The sequence below is a fragment of the Grampus griseus genome (assembly GCF_964374135.1).
Source record: "Grampus griseus genome assembly, chromosome: 5".
In the NCBI taxonomy this organism is placed as follows: Eukaryota; Metazoa; Chordata; class Mammalia; order Artiodactyla; family Delphinidae; genus Grampus; species Grampus griseus.
Window position 1 is genome coordinate 72,969,357 of NC_138998.1, and position 16,434 is coordinate 72,985,790.

The following is a 16,434-nucleotide window of genomic DNA, read 5'->3' on the forward strand; positions in this document are numbered from 1 at the left end:
TTCCACAGCTGGTATAAAGCTAATTACAGCATGGCTGAGAAGTTAGACTGGGGCCGAGGACTGGGCTGTGACTTTGTCAGGAGGAGCTGTAAATTCTGGATTGATCAGCAGAGACAAAAGTAAGGATGCATTTCCTCCTAATGTCTTTGATGACACAGTTTATTCCTGATTTTGTTCTCTATCCAGAGCCTATAGTGTCCCTATTTTCAAAATGTGGTCTAAACAGTTCAATTTCAAAATGTGTAGAAAACCATCTACAGTTTTTTATGATAATATCATAATAAGTAGCCACAGTATTGTTTTAAAGCGTATACCAAAAGAATCTACAGTGTGAGCGCCAGAGCCATAAAACATTTCTGTTTACCTTGTAATTCATAAATATATATATTGCAAAATTTTGCATACTCTAGCATTCTTATTTGTTTTCTTCAGAGAATGCACTCATAAACATAGATGCAACTATTGATTCAGTATCAAAAACATAAAGCAACATTTGAATAGTGGTTCTCTAATCTGGATCCATCTCATAATTACCTAGCAAGCTTTTTAAAAAATACAGTCTCCAATTTTGGGGGAAACGCACACACACATGCACTCATTTATTTACAAATGTATATATTTTTAAACTTTTTGAGGTAATTGTAGATTCATATACAGTTGTAGAAAAAATAGAGATCTCATGTGTACTTTATCCAGTTTCCTTGATCGGTAACATCTTGCAAAACTGTAGTACATATCACACCCAGGATATTGACATTGATACAGTCAGATACAAAATATTTGGATCACCACCGGGATCCCTCCTATTGACCTTTTGTAACCATACCCACTTCCCTCCCACCCCTGGAAACTGCTGATCTGTTCTGCATTTCTGTAATTTTGTCATTTGAAGTATGTTATATAAATGGACTCATAACAGTATATACCCTTTTAAGACTGGCTTTTTTCACTCAGCATAATTTTCTGAGGATTCACCCAGTTGTTGTGTATATAAAAACTTTGCTCATTTTTATGTCAGAATAATATTCCATGATATGGATATACCACAGTTTGTTTAACCATTCACATGTTGACATCTGGGTTGTTTCTAGTTTTTGGCTATTGTGAATAAAGCTGATATAAACTTTTGTGTACAGGGTTTTGTGTGAACATAAATCTTCATTTTTCTAGAATAAGTGCCTAGGAGTGCAATCACTGTGTAATACGGTAGTTGCAAGTTTAGTGCTGTAAGAAACTGCCAAACTCTTTTCCAGAATGGCTATACCATTTTATATTCCAACCAGCGATGTATGAGGAATAACAGTTTCTCCACATGCTCACCAGCATTTGGTATTGTCTTTTTTTTTTTTTAACATCTTTATTGGAGTATAATTGCTTTACAATGTTGTGTTAGTTTCTGCTGTATAACAAAGTGAATCAGCTATATGTATACATATATCCGCATATTCCCTTCCTCTTGCGTCTCCCTCCCACCCTCCTTATCCCACCCCTCTAGGTGGTCACAAAGCACCGAGCTGATCTCCCTGTGCTATGCGGCTGCTTCCCACTAGCTATCTGTTTTACATTTGGTAGTGTATATATGTCAGTGCTGCTCTCTCACTTCGTCCCAGCTTACCCTTCCCCCTCCCCATGTCCTCAAGTCCATTCTCTATGTCTGTGTCTTTATTCCTGTCCTGCCCCTAGGTTCTTCAGAACCATTTTTTTTTTTAGATTCCATATATATGTATTAGCATACGGTATTAGTTTTTCTCTTTCTGACTCACTCTGTATGACAGACTCTAGGTCTGTCCACCTCACTACAAATAACTCAATTTTGTTTCTTTTTATGGCTTGAGTAATATTCCATTATATATATGTGCCACATCTTTTTATCCATTCACCTGTTGATGGACACTTAGGTTGCTTCCATGTCCTGGCTATTGTAAATAGAGCTGCAGTGAACATTGTGGTACATGACTCCTTTTGAATTATGCTTTTCTCAGGGTATATGCCCAGTAGTGGGTTTTCTAGGACATTTGGTAGTTCTATTTTTAGTTTTTTAAGGACCTCCATATTGTTCTCCATAGTGGCTGTATCAATTTACATTCCCACCAAGAGTGCAAGAGTGTTCCCTTTTCTCCACACCCTCTCCAGCATTTATTGTTTGTAGATTTTTTGATGATGGCCATTCTGACTGGTGTGAGGTGATACCTCATTGTAGTTTTGATGTGCATTTCTCTAATGATTAGTGATGTTGAGCAGCTTTTCACTTGTTTGTTGGCAATCTGTATATCTTCTTTGGAGAAATGTCTATTTAGGTCTTCTGCCCATTTTTGGATTGGGTTGTTTGCTTTTGGATATTGAGCTGCATGAGCTGCTTATATATTTTGGAGATTAATCCTTTGTCAGTTGATTCATTTGCAAATATTTTCTCCCATTCTGAGAGTTGTCTTTCATCTTGTTTATGGTTTCCTTTGCTGTGCAAAAGCTTTTAAGTTTCATTAGGTCCCATTTGTTTATTTTGGGTTTTATTTCCATTTCTCTAGGAGGTGGGTCAAAAAGGATCTTGCTGTGATTTATGTCATAGAGTGTTCTGCCTGTGTTTTCCTCTAAGAGTTTTACAGTGTCTGGCCTTACATTTAGGTCTTTAATCCATTTTGAGTTTATTTTTGTGTATGGTGTTAGGAAGTGTTCTAATTTCATTCTTTTACATGTAGCTGTCCAGTTTTCCCAGCACCACTTATTGAAGAGACTGTCTTTTCTCCATTGTGTATTCTTACCTCCTTTATCAAAAATAAGGTGACCATATGTGTGTGGGTTTATCTCTGTGCTTTCTATCTTGTTCCACTGATCTATATTTCTGTTTTTTTTTTTTAACATCTTTATTGGAGTATAATTGCTTTACAGTGGTGTGTTAGTTTCTGCTTTACAACAAAATGAATCAGTTATATATATACATATGTTCCCATATCTCTTCCCTCTTGCGTCTCCCTCCCTCCCACCCTCCCTATCCCACCCCTCCAGGCGATCACAAAGCACCGAGCTGATCTCCCTGTGCTATGCGGCTGCTTCCCACTAGCTATCTACCTTACATTTGGTAGTGTACATATGTCCATGCCTCTCTCTCGCTTTGTCACAGCTTACCCTTCCCCCTCCCCATGTCCTCAAGTCATTCTCTAGTAGGTCTGTGTCTTTATTCCTGTCTTACCCCTAGGTTCTTCATGACATTTTTTTTTCTTAAATTCCATACGTATGTGTTAGCATATGGTATTTGTCTCTCTCTTTCTGACTTACTTCACTCTGTATGACAGACTCTAGGTCTATCCACCTCATTACAAATAGCTCAATTTCATTTCTTTTTATGGCTGAGTAATATTCCATTGTATATATGCGCCACATCTTCTTTATCCATTCATCCGATGATGGACACTTAGGTTGTTTCCATCTCCGGGCTATTGTAAATAGAGCTGCAATGAACATTTTGGTACATGACTCTTTTTGAATTATGGTTTTCTCAGGGTATATGCCCAGTAGTGGGATTGCTGGGTCATATGGTAGTTCTATTTGTAGTTTTTTAAGGAACCTCCATACTGTTCTCCACTGTGGCTGTATCAATTTACATTCCCACCAACAGTGCAAGAGGAGGGTTCCCTTTTCTCCACACCCTCTCCAGCATTTATTGTTTCTAGATTTTTTGATGACGGACATTCTGACTGGTGTGAGATGATATCTCATTGTAGTTTTGACTTGCATTTCTCTAATGATTAGTGATGTTGAGCATTCTTTCATGTGTTTGTTGGCAGTCTGTATATCTTCTTTAGAGAAATGTCTATTTAGGTCTTCTGCCCATTTTTGGATTGGGTTGTTTGTTTTTAAGCTGCATGAGCTGCTTATAAATTTTGGAGATTAATCCTTTTTCAGTTGCTTCATTTGCAAATATTTTCTGCCATTCTGAGGGTTGTCTTTTGGTCTTGTTTATGGTTTCCTTTGCTGTGCAAAAGCTTTGAAGATTCATTAGGTCCCATTTGTTTATTTTTGTTTTTATTTCCATTTCTCTAGGAGGTGGGTCGAAAAGGATCTTGCTGTGATTTATGTCATAGTGTCCTGCCTATGTTTTCCTCTAAGAGTTTGATAGTTTCTGGCCTTACATTTAGGTCTTTAATTCATTTTGAGCTTATTTTTGTGTATGGTGTTAGGGAGTGATCTAATCTCATACTTTTACATGTACCTGTCCAGGTTCCCAGCACCACTTATTGAAGAGGCTGTCCTTTCTCCACTGTACATTCCTGCCTCCTTTATCAAAGATAAGGTGACCATATGTGCATGGGTTTATCTCTGGGCTTTCTATCCTGTTCCATTGATCTATCTTTCTGTTTTTGTGCCAGTACCATATTGTCTTGATTACTATAGCTTTGTAGTATAGTCTGAAGTCAGGGAGCCTGATTCCTCCAGCTCCATTTTTCGTTCTCAAGATTGCTTTGGCTATTTGGGGTCTTTTGTGTTTCCATACAAATTTTGTAATTTTTTATTCTAGTTCTGTGAAAAATGCCATTGGTAGTTTGATAGGGATTGCATTGAATCTGTCGATTGCTTTGGGTAGTAGAGTCATTTTCACAATATTGATTCTTACAATCCAGGCACATAGTATATCTCTCCATCTGTTTGTATCATCTTTAATTTCTTTCATCAGTGTCTTATAGTTTTCTGCATACAGGTCTTTTGTCTCCTTTGGTAGGTTTATTCCTAGGTATTTTATTCTTTTTGTTGCAGTGGTAAATAAGAGTGTTTCCTTAATTTCTCTTTCAGATTTTTCATCATTAGTGTATAGGAATGCAAAAGATTTCTGTGCATTAATTTTGTATCCTTCTACTCTACCAAATTCATTGATTAGCTCTAGTAGTTTTCTGGTAGCATCTTTAGGATTCTCTGTGTATGGTATCCTGTCATCTGCAAACAGTGACAGTTTTACTTCTTCTTTTCCGATTTGGATTCCTTTTATTTCTTTTTCTTCTCTGATTGCCGTGGCTAAAACTTCCAAAACTATGTTGAATAATAGTGGTGAGAGTAGGCAACCTTGTCTTTTTCCTGATCTTAGAGGAAATGGTTTTAGTTTTTCACCACTGACAACGATGTTGGCTGTGGGTCTGTCATATATGGCCTTTATTATGTTGAAGTAGGTTCCCTCTATGCCTACTTTCTGGAGATTTTTTATCATAAATGGGTGTTGAATTTTGTCAAAAGCTTTTTCTGCATCTATTGAGATGATCGTATGGTTTTTATCCTTCAATTTGTTAATATGGTATATCACATTAATTGATTTGCATATCTTGAAGAGTCCTTGCATTGCTGGGATAAACCCCACTTGATCATGATGTATGATCCTATTAATGTACTGTTGGATTCTGTTTGCTAGTATTTTGTTGAGGATTTTTGCATCGATGTATTGGCCTGTAGTTTTCTTTTCTTTTTTTTCTTCGCAGTACGCGGGCCTCTCACTGCTGTGGCCTCTCCCGTTGCGGAGCATAGGCTCCAGACGCGCAGGCTGAGCAGCCATGGCTCACGGGCCCAGCCGTTCTGCGGCATACAGGATCCCCCTGGACCGGGGCACGAACCCGTGTCCCCTGCATCGGCAGGCAGACTCTCAACAACTGTGCCACCAGGGAAGCCCTGTAGTTTTCTTTTTTTGTGACATCTTTGCTGGTTTTGGTATCAGGGTGATGGTGGCCTCATAGAATGAGTTTGGTACTGTTCCTCCCTCTGCTATATTTTGGAAGAGTTTGAGAAGGATAGGTGTTAGCTCTTCTCTGAATGTTTGATAGAATTTGCCTGTGAAGCCATCTGTTCCTGGACTTTTGTTTGTTGGAAGATTTTTAATCGCAGTCTCAATTTCAGTGCTTGTGATTGGCCTCTTTATATTTTCTATTTCTTCCTGGTTCAGTCTTACAAGGTTATACCTTTCTAAGAATTTGTCCATTTCTTCCAGGTTGTCCATTTTATTGGCATATGCTTTTAATAATCTCTCATGATCCTTTGTATTTCTGCAGTGTCAGTTGTTACTTCTTTTTCATTTCTAATTGTGTTGATTTGAGTCTTCCCCCTTTTTTTCTTGCTGAGTCTGGCTAATGGTTTATCAATTTTGTTTATCTTCTCAAAGAACCAGCTTTTAGTTTTGTTGATCTTTGCTATCGTTTTCTTCATTTCTTTTTCATTTATTTCTGATCTGATCTTTATGATTTCTTTCCTTCTGCTAACTTTGGGGTTTTTTTGTTCTTCTTTCTCTAATTGCTTTAGGTGTAATGTTAGGTTGTTTATTTGAGATGTTTCCTGTTTCTTAAGGTAGGATTGTATTGCTATAAACTCCCCTCTTAGAACTGCTTTTGCTGCATCCCATAGGTTTTGGGTTGTCATGTTTTCATTGTCATTTGTTTCTAGGTATTTTTTGATTTCCTCTTTGATTTCTTCAGTGATCACTTGGTTATTTAGTAGTGTATTGTTTAGCCTCCATGTGTTTATATATTTTACAGTTTTTTTCCTGTAATTGATGTCTAGTCTCATATTGTTGTGGTCAGAAAAGATACTTGATATGATTTCAATTTTCTTAAATTTACCAAGGCTTGATTTGTGACCCAAGATATGATCTGTCCTGGAGAATGTTCCATGTGCACTTGAGAAGAAAGTGTATTCTGTTGTTTTTGGATGGAATGTCCTATAAATATCAATTAAATCCATCTTGTTTAATGTGTCATTTAAAGTTTGTGTTTCCTTATTTATTTTCATTTTGGATGATCTGTCCATTGGTGAAAGTGGGGTGTTAAAGTCCCCTACTATGATTGTGTTACTGTCGATTTCCCCTTTTATGGCTGTTAGCATTTGCCTTATGTATTGAGGTGCTCCTATGTTGGGTGCATAAATATTTACAATTGTTATAGCTTCTTCTTGGATTGATCCCTTGATCATTGTGTAGTGTCCTTCTTTGTCTCTTGTAATAGTCTTTATTTTAAAGTTTATTTTGTCTGATATGAGTATTGCTACTCCAGCTTTCTTTTGATTTCCATTTACATGGAATATCTTTTTCCATCCCCTCACTTTCAGTCTGTATGTGTCCCTAGGTCTGAAGTGCGTCTCTTGTAGACAGCATATATATGGGTCTTGTTTTTGTATCCATTCAGCCAGTCTATGTCTTTTCATTGGAGCATATAATCCATTTACATTTAAGGTAATTATCGATATGTATGTTCCTATTACCATTTTCTTAACTGTTTTGGGTTTGTTATTGTAGGCCTTTTCCTTCTCTTGTGTTTCCTGCCTAGAGAAGTTCCTTTAACACTTGTTGTAAAGCTCGTTTGGTGGTGCTGAATTCTCTTAACTTTTGCTTATCTGTAAAGGTTTTAATTTCTCCATCGAATCTGAATGAGATCCTTGCTGGGTAGAGTAATCTTGGTTGTAGGTTTTTCCCTTTCATCACTTTAAATATGTCCTGCCACTCCCTTCTGGTTTGCAGAGTTTCTGCTGAAAAAGCAGTTGTTAACCTTATGGGGATTCCCTTGTATGTTATTTGTTGCTTTTCCCTTGCTGCTTTTAATATATTTTCTTTGTATTTAATTTTTGATAGTTTGGTTAATATGTGTCTTGGATGTTTCTCCTTGGATTTATCCTGTATGGGACTCTCTGTGCTTCCTGGACTTGATTGACTATTTCTTTGCCATGTTAGGGAAGTTTTTGACTATAATCTCTTCAAATATTTTCTCAGACCATTTCTTTTTCTCTTCTTCTTCTGGGACCCCTATAATTCAAATGTTGGTGCATTTAATGTTGTCCCAGAGGTCTCTGAGACTGTCCTCAATTCTTTTCATTCTGTTTTCTTTATTCTGCTCCCTGGCAGTTATTTCCACCATTTTATCTTCCAGCTCACTTATCCGTTCTTCTGCCTCAGTTATTCTGTTACTGATTCCTTCTAGAGTATTTGTAGTTTTGGTAATTGTGTTGTTCATCACTGTTTGCTTGCTCTTTAGTTCTTTTAGATCCTTGATAAATGTTTCTTGTGTTTTCTCCATTCTGTTTCTGAGATTTTGGATTATCTTTACTGTCATTACTCTGAATTCTTTTTCAGGTAGGTTTCCTATTTCTTCTTCGTTTATTTGGTCTTGTAGGTTTTCACCTTGCTCCTTTGTCTGTAACATATTTTTTTTGTCGTTTCTTTTTTTTTTTGATGGGTGGTGCTTATTCCTGTCTTACTGGTTGTTTGGCCTGAGACGTTCAGCACTGGAGTTTGCAGGCAGTTAGACAGAGCTGGGTCTTGGTGCTGAGATGAGGACCTTCTGGAGGCCTCACTCTGATTGATATTCCCTGGGGTCTGAGGTTCTCTGTTAGTCCAGCAGTTTGGACTCAGAGCTCCCACCCGACCTCTGGCCTGGGAACCAAGATCCCGCAAGCTTCATGGCACAGTAAAAAAAAAAAAAAAAAAAAAAAAGGGAAGAAAGAAAGAAAAAAAGGAACAGTACAATATTAAAGAATAAAATACAAAATAAAATTAGAAAGATAAAAATACATCAGGAAAAATAAAACTATAATTGAAACAACTGCAACAAGGTAAAATAAAAACATAGCAAAAAAAAAGAAGAAAAAGGGAGGGGGGCAACAAGCCAAAAGGAGAGGTCACTAACAAAGTATAAAGAATAAAATAAAATTAGAAAAATAAAAGCTTTATTAGGAAAAATATAAAAGAATCAACAACAGTGAATCAACAAGGTAAAACAGAACCCCAATCTAAAAGAGGAAAAAAAAAAAGCCTTGGCTATGGGGGCACAGTTTAGGCTGGGGGGTGGAGGTGGAACTTAGGCAGAGGCGGGGTTTAGAGTGGGGCAGGACCTAGGCGGGTGGGGGGTGAAATTTGAGCATGGGGCGGGGCCTCTGCTTAGGACCTGCCCAGAAGGGGAGAGGCAGCACGTCGAAAGGAGGACCTCTGGAGTGTGGGGTTATGGAGTTTGGACGTCGGGCCCTGCGTGAGGGTGTGTGGGTGGAGTTTAGGCCCAGTGCCGTTGGAGGGGGTCTCAGAGGGGGTCTCCGAGTGTAGAGGTGGGGCCCTGGGTGGGGGTGTAGGGGCAGGGCTTGGGCTCTGTGTGGCAGGAGGGACGCTCCAAGGGCAGAGGATTAGGCCTGGGAGCCCAGCAGGCTTCCCGGTGCCTAAGTGGACAGGGAAAGCACTGGCCCCGTTCCTTCTGTTCCTTTGCACCCCTTCCCCACTGTCTCCCCCAGGCTGTCCACCATCGGGCTGGACCCCTAACTGTGGGTGGGTCCCGCTGGGTGTAGGAACTCCCCCTCCCCCATCCACCCCTCAGGGCTGCCCGTCCCGTAGGTCCAGCCTTTACTTTTGCTCCCCCTTCCCTCCCTCCCACTCCCTCAGGACCCTTGTGGCTGGAGGGGGCCTAGGTGGGCAGAGGATCAGGCCTGGGTTCTCAACAGGTTCCTGGGGGTCCAGGTGGGCAAGGGAAACCTGGCCACGCTCCCTTTTGATCCTCTGCCCTCCCAGTGGTTCCCGTTTCCCCCTTGGGGCGTGGGAATCCCTTCCCCTTCCCCAGCCGCCCGTCAGGGGTGCCAGTCCCATCCCACCTCCACTTCTCCTCCCCCGTCACTCCCCCCACGCCCCACATCCTACCCAGTCACTGGGGTTTCTTCCCATACCCTTAGGTCTCCATGGTGCCCCACGGGAGCCTGGTAGGTGCCCTAGTTGAGAGGAGACGAAAATTCCGCATCCTCCTAGTACGCCATCTTGACTCTGCCCCCGTCACCGTTTTTTATTTAAGCTATTCTGAAAGGTAGTGTGATATATCATTGTGGTTTTAATTTGCATTTCCCTAATGGCTAATGATGTTGAACATCTTTTCATGTACTTATTTGCTATCTACGTATCCTCTTTGGTGAGATGTCTCTTCGTGTCTTATGCCAATGTGACTTTTAGTTCTCTTAATATGGTTTTTGTGGAGCAGAAGTTTTTTAATTTTGATGAATTTCAAATTATCAGTTTGTCCTTTTATGAGTCATACTAATGCCTGATTCCTGCCTTCAGACATTCTGATTCAATTGGTATGGGGTGCAAGGTGGGCATGGAGACTTTAAAAATCTCTCTAGATGATTCTAATGTGCAGCAAAATTTGGGAACAGCTACACTGGCAGATCAGGTTGTAGTGCTGGAGTTAACCAGCTGTCCCCAAAGTAACTGCAGTGCTTCCTGCTACTGCTTAGGAGCAGCTTTTCTCACAGCAGGCTTATAACTCAGACGTCAGACTCCTTAGTAGAAACTCTGAGTGATTTAAACTGCTTTGAGGCCTAGCCCAGATGACAAAAGATAAGAATAACATCTTTAACACAAGTACCCATCACCAGGTACTTCTGTGATGAGCAAGGCATTGGCCTTGGAGAGAGAGATTGAAGTCTCAGCTCTGTCCTTCACCAGCTGTATGATCTTGGGCAAGCTAATTGTCTCAAACTTTTTACTTATCAGTAAAATGAAGATACTACGTCTACTTTGGAGGGTTCCTTTTAGAAATAATGAGATTATATACTATTTGAAAGTTCTATTAATCATAAAATGCCAAATAAAAGGTGTATGGTCAGGCCACTCAAGATGGCTGTCCTCTTGCTCTCTGTTCATCTGCTCGACCAGTCCCTGCTTCATTCACATGACTATCCAATTCTCTGAATTATAGGGCTTAATCAGTAACTGCCTACGTGCTTGCCCCCACCCCAGCTGCTGGCTTCCCTGGTAACTGATGAGCCCACCTGACATCAGTTCCCCCATAAATGGTAGCCCCTTTCTCCCCTGAGTAGGGAAGATTGCTGCCATGTCCCGCCTGCAGTCTGCCATGCACAGTGGGGTATCACACCAGGATGCTTTTGTTTCAGATGTGTAAGAATAAACCATTGATGTCTTTGTCACTGTCTCTGCGCTCTTTCTTCAGTCTGGAGGCTGGGCATCTACCAGGCTTGCAAGCCTGCGGGATACAACATCATATTATTCCCCAACATACTTCCTTAGTCTGAATGCATCACAATCACCTGGGGAATTTTTTTATGGTGCCATGTGCAGCTTGCAGGATCTCAGTTCCCCGACCAGGGATTGAACCCGGACCATGGCAGTGAAAACCCAGAATCCTAACCACTAGGCCATCAGGGAACTCCCCCGGGAAAACTTTTTTTTAAAATAATATAAAAATACAAGTCCCGCTTCCATTTCTGGGAAGATGTAGATGTACTCTTTCCTATTCCTCCTTCTAAGTACAACTAAAACCCCTAGACATTATAAATAAAGCAAACGTAAGAAGACTCTGAAAGGTAGAGAGAAGAAGGGAGACTGGTTAGGGACCTTGGGACTCCATTTTATGGCAAAAGTGGAGAAAGAGATAAATAGGACCTTATTTAATAACAGTGAAATAGTCATATATCTAGCATTAATCCTCACACCTACATTAAGCATTTCCTTTATGCTTTGAAAAGTAAGTTTATAATTTACAACTGGTTTAGCAATTAGTTTTAAGGTATTAAAACATATTGAAATTGTAATGGAAAAGACAACTCTAGAATAGACTTATAATATCTTCTTCAGAGTTTGATACCATGGTGTTTTATCTTTGTATACAGGAGACAAATGCTGAGCCCTTACTGTAACACGCTCAGAAGTAATCCATTGCAGTTAACTTGCAGACAGGACCAGAGAGCAGTTGCAGTGTGTAATTTGCAGAAGTTTCCGAAACCTTTACCTCAGGAGTACCAGGTAACACTTGTTTGGGGCACAGTTTCAGGAATCAACCTTTTAAAAAGAAGTCTCCATTTTGAATTACAAGAGTGAATTCTCTTAAGTTTTTCAATTTATAAGCCCCCATTTGTTTTCTGTAAGTTAGAAAAAACCAAAGAATTCTTCCATTTCTTTATAACCAACGTGTTAATTGATAGCAATTAATTAATATCTAGCAATGTCTTGTAGTAATGGTAAGAGACATTTAGAATATTTATTTTGATCTATTTTAAAAATATATATATATTTTTTTATTTGTCTGCACCGGGTCTTAGTTGTGGCTTGTGGGATCTGACCAGGGTTCGAACTCGGGCTCCCTGCATTGGGAGCGTGGAGTCTTAACCACTAGACCACTGGGGAAGTTCCTATTTTGATCTATTTTTTATAAATTGTTTGTATTTTCTTTTTAATTATTTCCAAAGTCTTCGTCTTTAATTTATATCAAAAACAAGGTTCTTTAAAGAAAGAAACTAACCGAAGAAGACAAATATATCACTTATATGTGGAATCTTTAAAAAATGATATAACTAAACTTATTTACAAAACAGAAACAGACTCACAGACTTAGAGAACGAACTTATGGTTACCAGGGGGGAAGGGGGAGGGGGAGGGATAGATTGGGAGTTTGGGATTGACATGTACACACTGATATATTTAAAATAGATAACCAATAAAGACCTATACTGTATATCACAGGGAAGTCTGCTGAATACTCTGTAATGACCTAAATGGAAAAAGAATTTGAAAAACAATAGATACATGTATAACTGAATCACTTTGCTGTACACCTGAAACTAACACTACATTATTAATCAACTACACCCATTATAAAATAAAAAAAATTTTTAAAAAGGAAATAAAATAGAGTAACTAAGGTACTGTAGTCCAGTTAATTAGAAGACTTGGAAATTCTGCTTTAGAAAAGTTTGCCTAATGAGATCTGAAAGGTGAAGGAAATGGTCCCGTGTGTCCAGTCTGAATCTCTGATTTGACCTTTAAGTTTTTTGTTGAAGTGGCTATTTCTAAAAAAAAGCCTCAGCTCTGCCTGCCATTGACAAAGGATCCATTAGTCAGAAACGATATCTCAGAAGTGAATTTAAAGTGACTGTTGCTAAATTTTGAGCTTCCTACATACGTTTATGACCACACTGAGTGCTTTCAACACTAGAAGATGGCGACTGTATATTTCTACTCTTAGTAATATAATTTAAAATGTGAAATCTTTAAAATTTATCTGGTACCTTGTTTCTTTGGTGTTCAAAGTATTTTATATATATGATCTCATTCATTTTCTTATGGTTTTTTCAAGTTTGTCAAAACAACATATAAATTCTCCTAAAAACACTTGAAGTACATTAAATTTAAAACATCTTAATTCTATGCATTAGTTTTGTATTTTGTCAGCTCTTAAAACTCTTCCTATTCGTGCTTTTAAAACATTAGTCAAATTTGTCATCTAATAAAAAACAGACTAATTTACTTACCTTGCTTATTTCTAAAACTACAACAACCGCAAAATACCCCTCAGGTAGTATATTAACTATCTTTGTGTTGTACTATGTATGAAAAAAATAGATTAATATCTTCTTTGTGTTATACAGCATTAATTGGTTGCTATAAATTGCCTGTGGGCTTTGTTTTGATTATATAGAATGTTTCTTACTCTCCTGCCTGCCTAATATTTTTTTCTTTGTAGTACTTTGATGAACTCAGTGGAGTACCTGCAGAAGATCTGCCTTATTACGGTGGTTCAGTAGAAATTGCTGACTACTGCCCTTTCAGTCAGGAATTCAGTTGGCATTTAAGTGGTGAATATCAGCGCAGCTCAGATTGTAGAGTATTGGAAAATCAACCAGGTTAGTAGTTTAGTGAAATTAAATGTTATATACATATTAAAAGTATGTATCAGCAATACAAAATAGTGGTTAAGGATACAGACCCTGGAGCCAGATTGTCTGAGTTTATGTTGTGGTTCCACTGCTATCCACCTGTTCAAAGTAACTTCTCTGTGCCTCAGTTTTCTCCTCTGTACAAAAGAGATAATACCTGTCTCATAGAGTTGTGACAGTAAGTGCTTAGAATTACGACACATAGAAAGGATTGTTAGCTATTAGATACACTTGCACATGTGTGTACACACACTACCGTTTAGTAATACCTTATATTTGCATGACACTTTTCATTTGCAAAACAATTTCACTTTTATCATTTCATTTTGTTCTTCTAAAAACCTGACAAGAGACATAGAGAAGATATTATCGAATTTCACAGATGAGGGAAGAGCTACTAAGTAATATGTTTAATTGATGTCAGTGCAAGATCCTCCAATGCAGAACTCTTTTTATTAAATCGTATTAGGTATCCTATTCTTTCCTCTCCTGAGGAAATTAGACATAACGTGTCATTCTCCAGATATCAGAATAATACTATTGTCCCATGGCTAGTAAGATGTATTGCCATCTTATTTATTCCCATTTAGTATATTTAAATGAACAGGCCATCAAGGAAATAAACAGTATGGCAATTGGATATTCAGCAATAGTAGTTATAGCTCATACTAACCACCTTTGTAAACAAAATGTTCTCACATCTGATTTGTTAATCAAGAGCAATAAGTAGTTTTTCTGCCTGTGGTCATCAAAATTTTCAACCTGGTCCTTTCCTCCTCGCCCCCATTCCATACTTTATTTCAGACTAAATCATTTAAAATTAAAATTTCCATAATTTTTTTCCTTTTATTCTTAAACCTGGCAGATGTAACTGGATTTGTACAGTCATTTTTTTCCCCATCACTTACCTACTTAATAAATGTCTAATGACATAACTACGCAGCAGTTGCATGTTACAGCAAAAGAAATGCACATATTTGTCAATTATGGGTTTGCCAAAGATATCACATTTTAATGTTTTAGAGCTGGAGTTGGCAAATATTTATTATAAAAAGCAAGGTAGTAAATATTTTAGGCTTTATGGGTCATGCAGTCTCTGTTGCAACTTTTCAGCTCTGCTGTTAAGTGTGAAAGCAGTTACAGATAATATGTAAGTGAATGAGTATAGCTGTGTTCCAATAAAAATTTCTTTATAAAAACAGGTATTTCTCAGGATTTGACCTGAGGGACTGGCTGACCCCTCTTTTCTTTTTCTGGACAATGATCACTATGTGTTTTGAAGACTTTGAAATATTAATAAATAAAGAAACATAAAGTTCTGTTTTATTGTTTTACATTTTCTTTCTTAGCTTATACAATTAAGATTTTTTAAACTGACATAAAATTTTTATCTTTATAATATTTCAAAATGGGCTAATTGAACTCTGCTTTCAAAAGGTGAAACTTGTATTAAGTGTAGAGAGAAATTATTCCTAGGCTTTTTTTTTTTTTTTTAATTCCTAGGCTTTAAGGATTTCACTCCTTTGTCCATTAGCTAGTTAGGGGTCATTTAGTTTGCCCCATACCTCTGCAGGTTTGTGCTTAGTCTAAGACTAGCTCAACCTGTCATTTATTGACTTCCAGGAGATGGCATAAGTTGAAAATACAAGAACGTCTTGCAAAAGTTGCAGCACTCCAAAAAAATCTTCATTATATAAATCACTTGACCTCATCTATCTGGGTCACTTGGGAAGTGACTCCTATTTAGGACACCATTGAAGGTGATTCTTAGTGCCATTTCCTCTATATATTTAACTTGGTTGCTTTAAGCCCAATTTTATCTCTTGTTTCTGATATAATAATTCTCCTACCAATTGCTTTATTGAGAATCCAGTTTGAGTTTGGAACCCTCTCTCTTGATTTTTTTTTAATTGAAAATTTCCATGAAACATGTTTTATTTTTAAAGCAACTTTTAATTATAAGAGTGGAATACTTCAATTTCTTATTCTTTGAGCCCAAAGTCAATTTTTAATAAAGAAAACTTTTCTGGTTTGCTTCAGACCTTTTTAAAAACTATGGTGCTGAAAAGTATGGACCTCATTCAGTTTGTCTAATTCAGAAATCAGCATTTGTCATGGAAAAGTGTGAAAGGAAGCTGAGTTACCCAGACTGGGGGAGTGGATGCTATCAGGTAAACCATATGATTGTTAATAACTGTACCAAATATTACATAATTGTATCTCATTATATGGTTTTTATATTTTCAAATACATTTTATATCTTTTATTTCTACTGATTAATACTTTAACTTATTCATTGTAAATATTAGTTTGTATATTTGTGTTTTGTCAAAATATTGTCATTTATTTGAGAGAAATTGCCTTTCTCTGTTTAAAAATGATATATAGTTGCTATATATCAGCAAGTTTTATAACAATTTTGCTTCTGGGCATAGATCCTAAGGAAATGTTAGGAAACATGTAATTTTGTTCTTTTTTTTTACATTTATTTATTTATTTATTTTTGGTTGCATTGGGTCTTCGCTGCTTGTGCGTGGGCTTCTTATTGCGGTGGCTTCTCCTTGTTGCAAAGTGGGCTTCAGTAGTTGTGACACACAGGTTCAGTAGTTGTGGTGCACAGGCTTAGTTGCTCCACGGCATGTGGGATCTTCCCGGACCAGGGATCAAACCCATGTCCCCTGCATTGCAGGCGGTTTCTTAACCACTGTGCCACCAGGGAAGTTCTGTAATTTTGTTCTTTAAAACTACTTTGTAATGGAAAAAAAACTATAATTT

The 16,434-nt window shown here is 37.9% G+C and overlaps 1 protein-coding gene across 2 annotated transcripts in view; it reads left to right on the forward strand.

The window, feature by feature from the left end:
• LMLN (leishmanolysin like peptidase) overlaps window positions 1-16,434 on the forward strand; it is a gene marked incomplete at both ends in the record, with an annotated part of 74,200 nt that overhangs the window by 47,670 nt on the left and 10,096 nt on the right. Inside the window, 4 exons of one of the 2 annotated variants that reach the window (XM_082654686.1) lie at window positions 9-119; window positions 11,617-11,749; window positions 13,467-13,626; window positions 15,700-15,830. In XM_082654686.1, the coding sequence (XP_082510812.1) occupies window positions 9-119; window positions 11,617-11,749; window positions 13,467-13,626; window positions 15,700-15,830 (535 nt within the window). The remainder of the gene's footprint in view (window positions 1-8; window positions 120-11,616; window positions 11,750-13,466; window positions 13,627-15,699; window positions 15,831-16,434) is intronic. The other variant, XM_082654687.1, reaches the window with a different exon arrangement.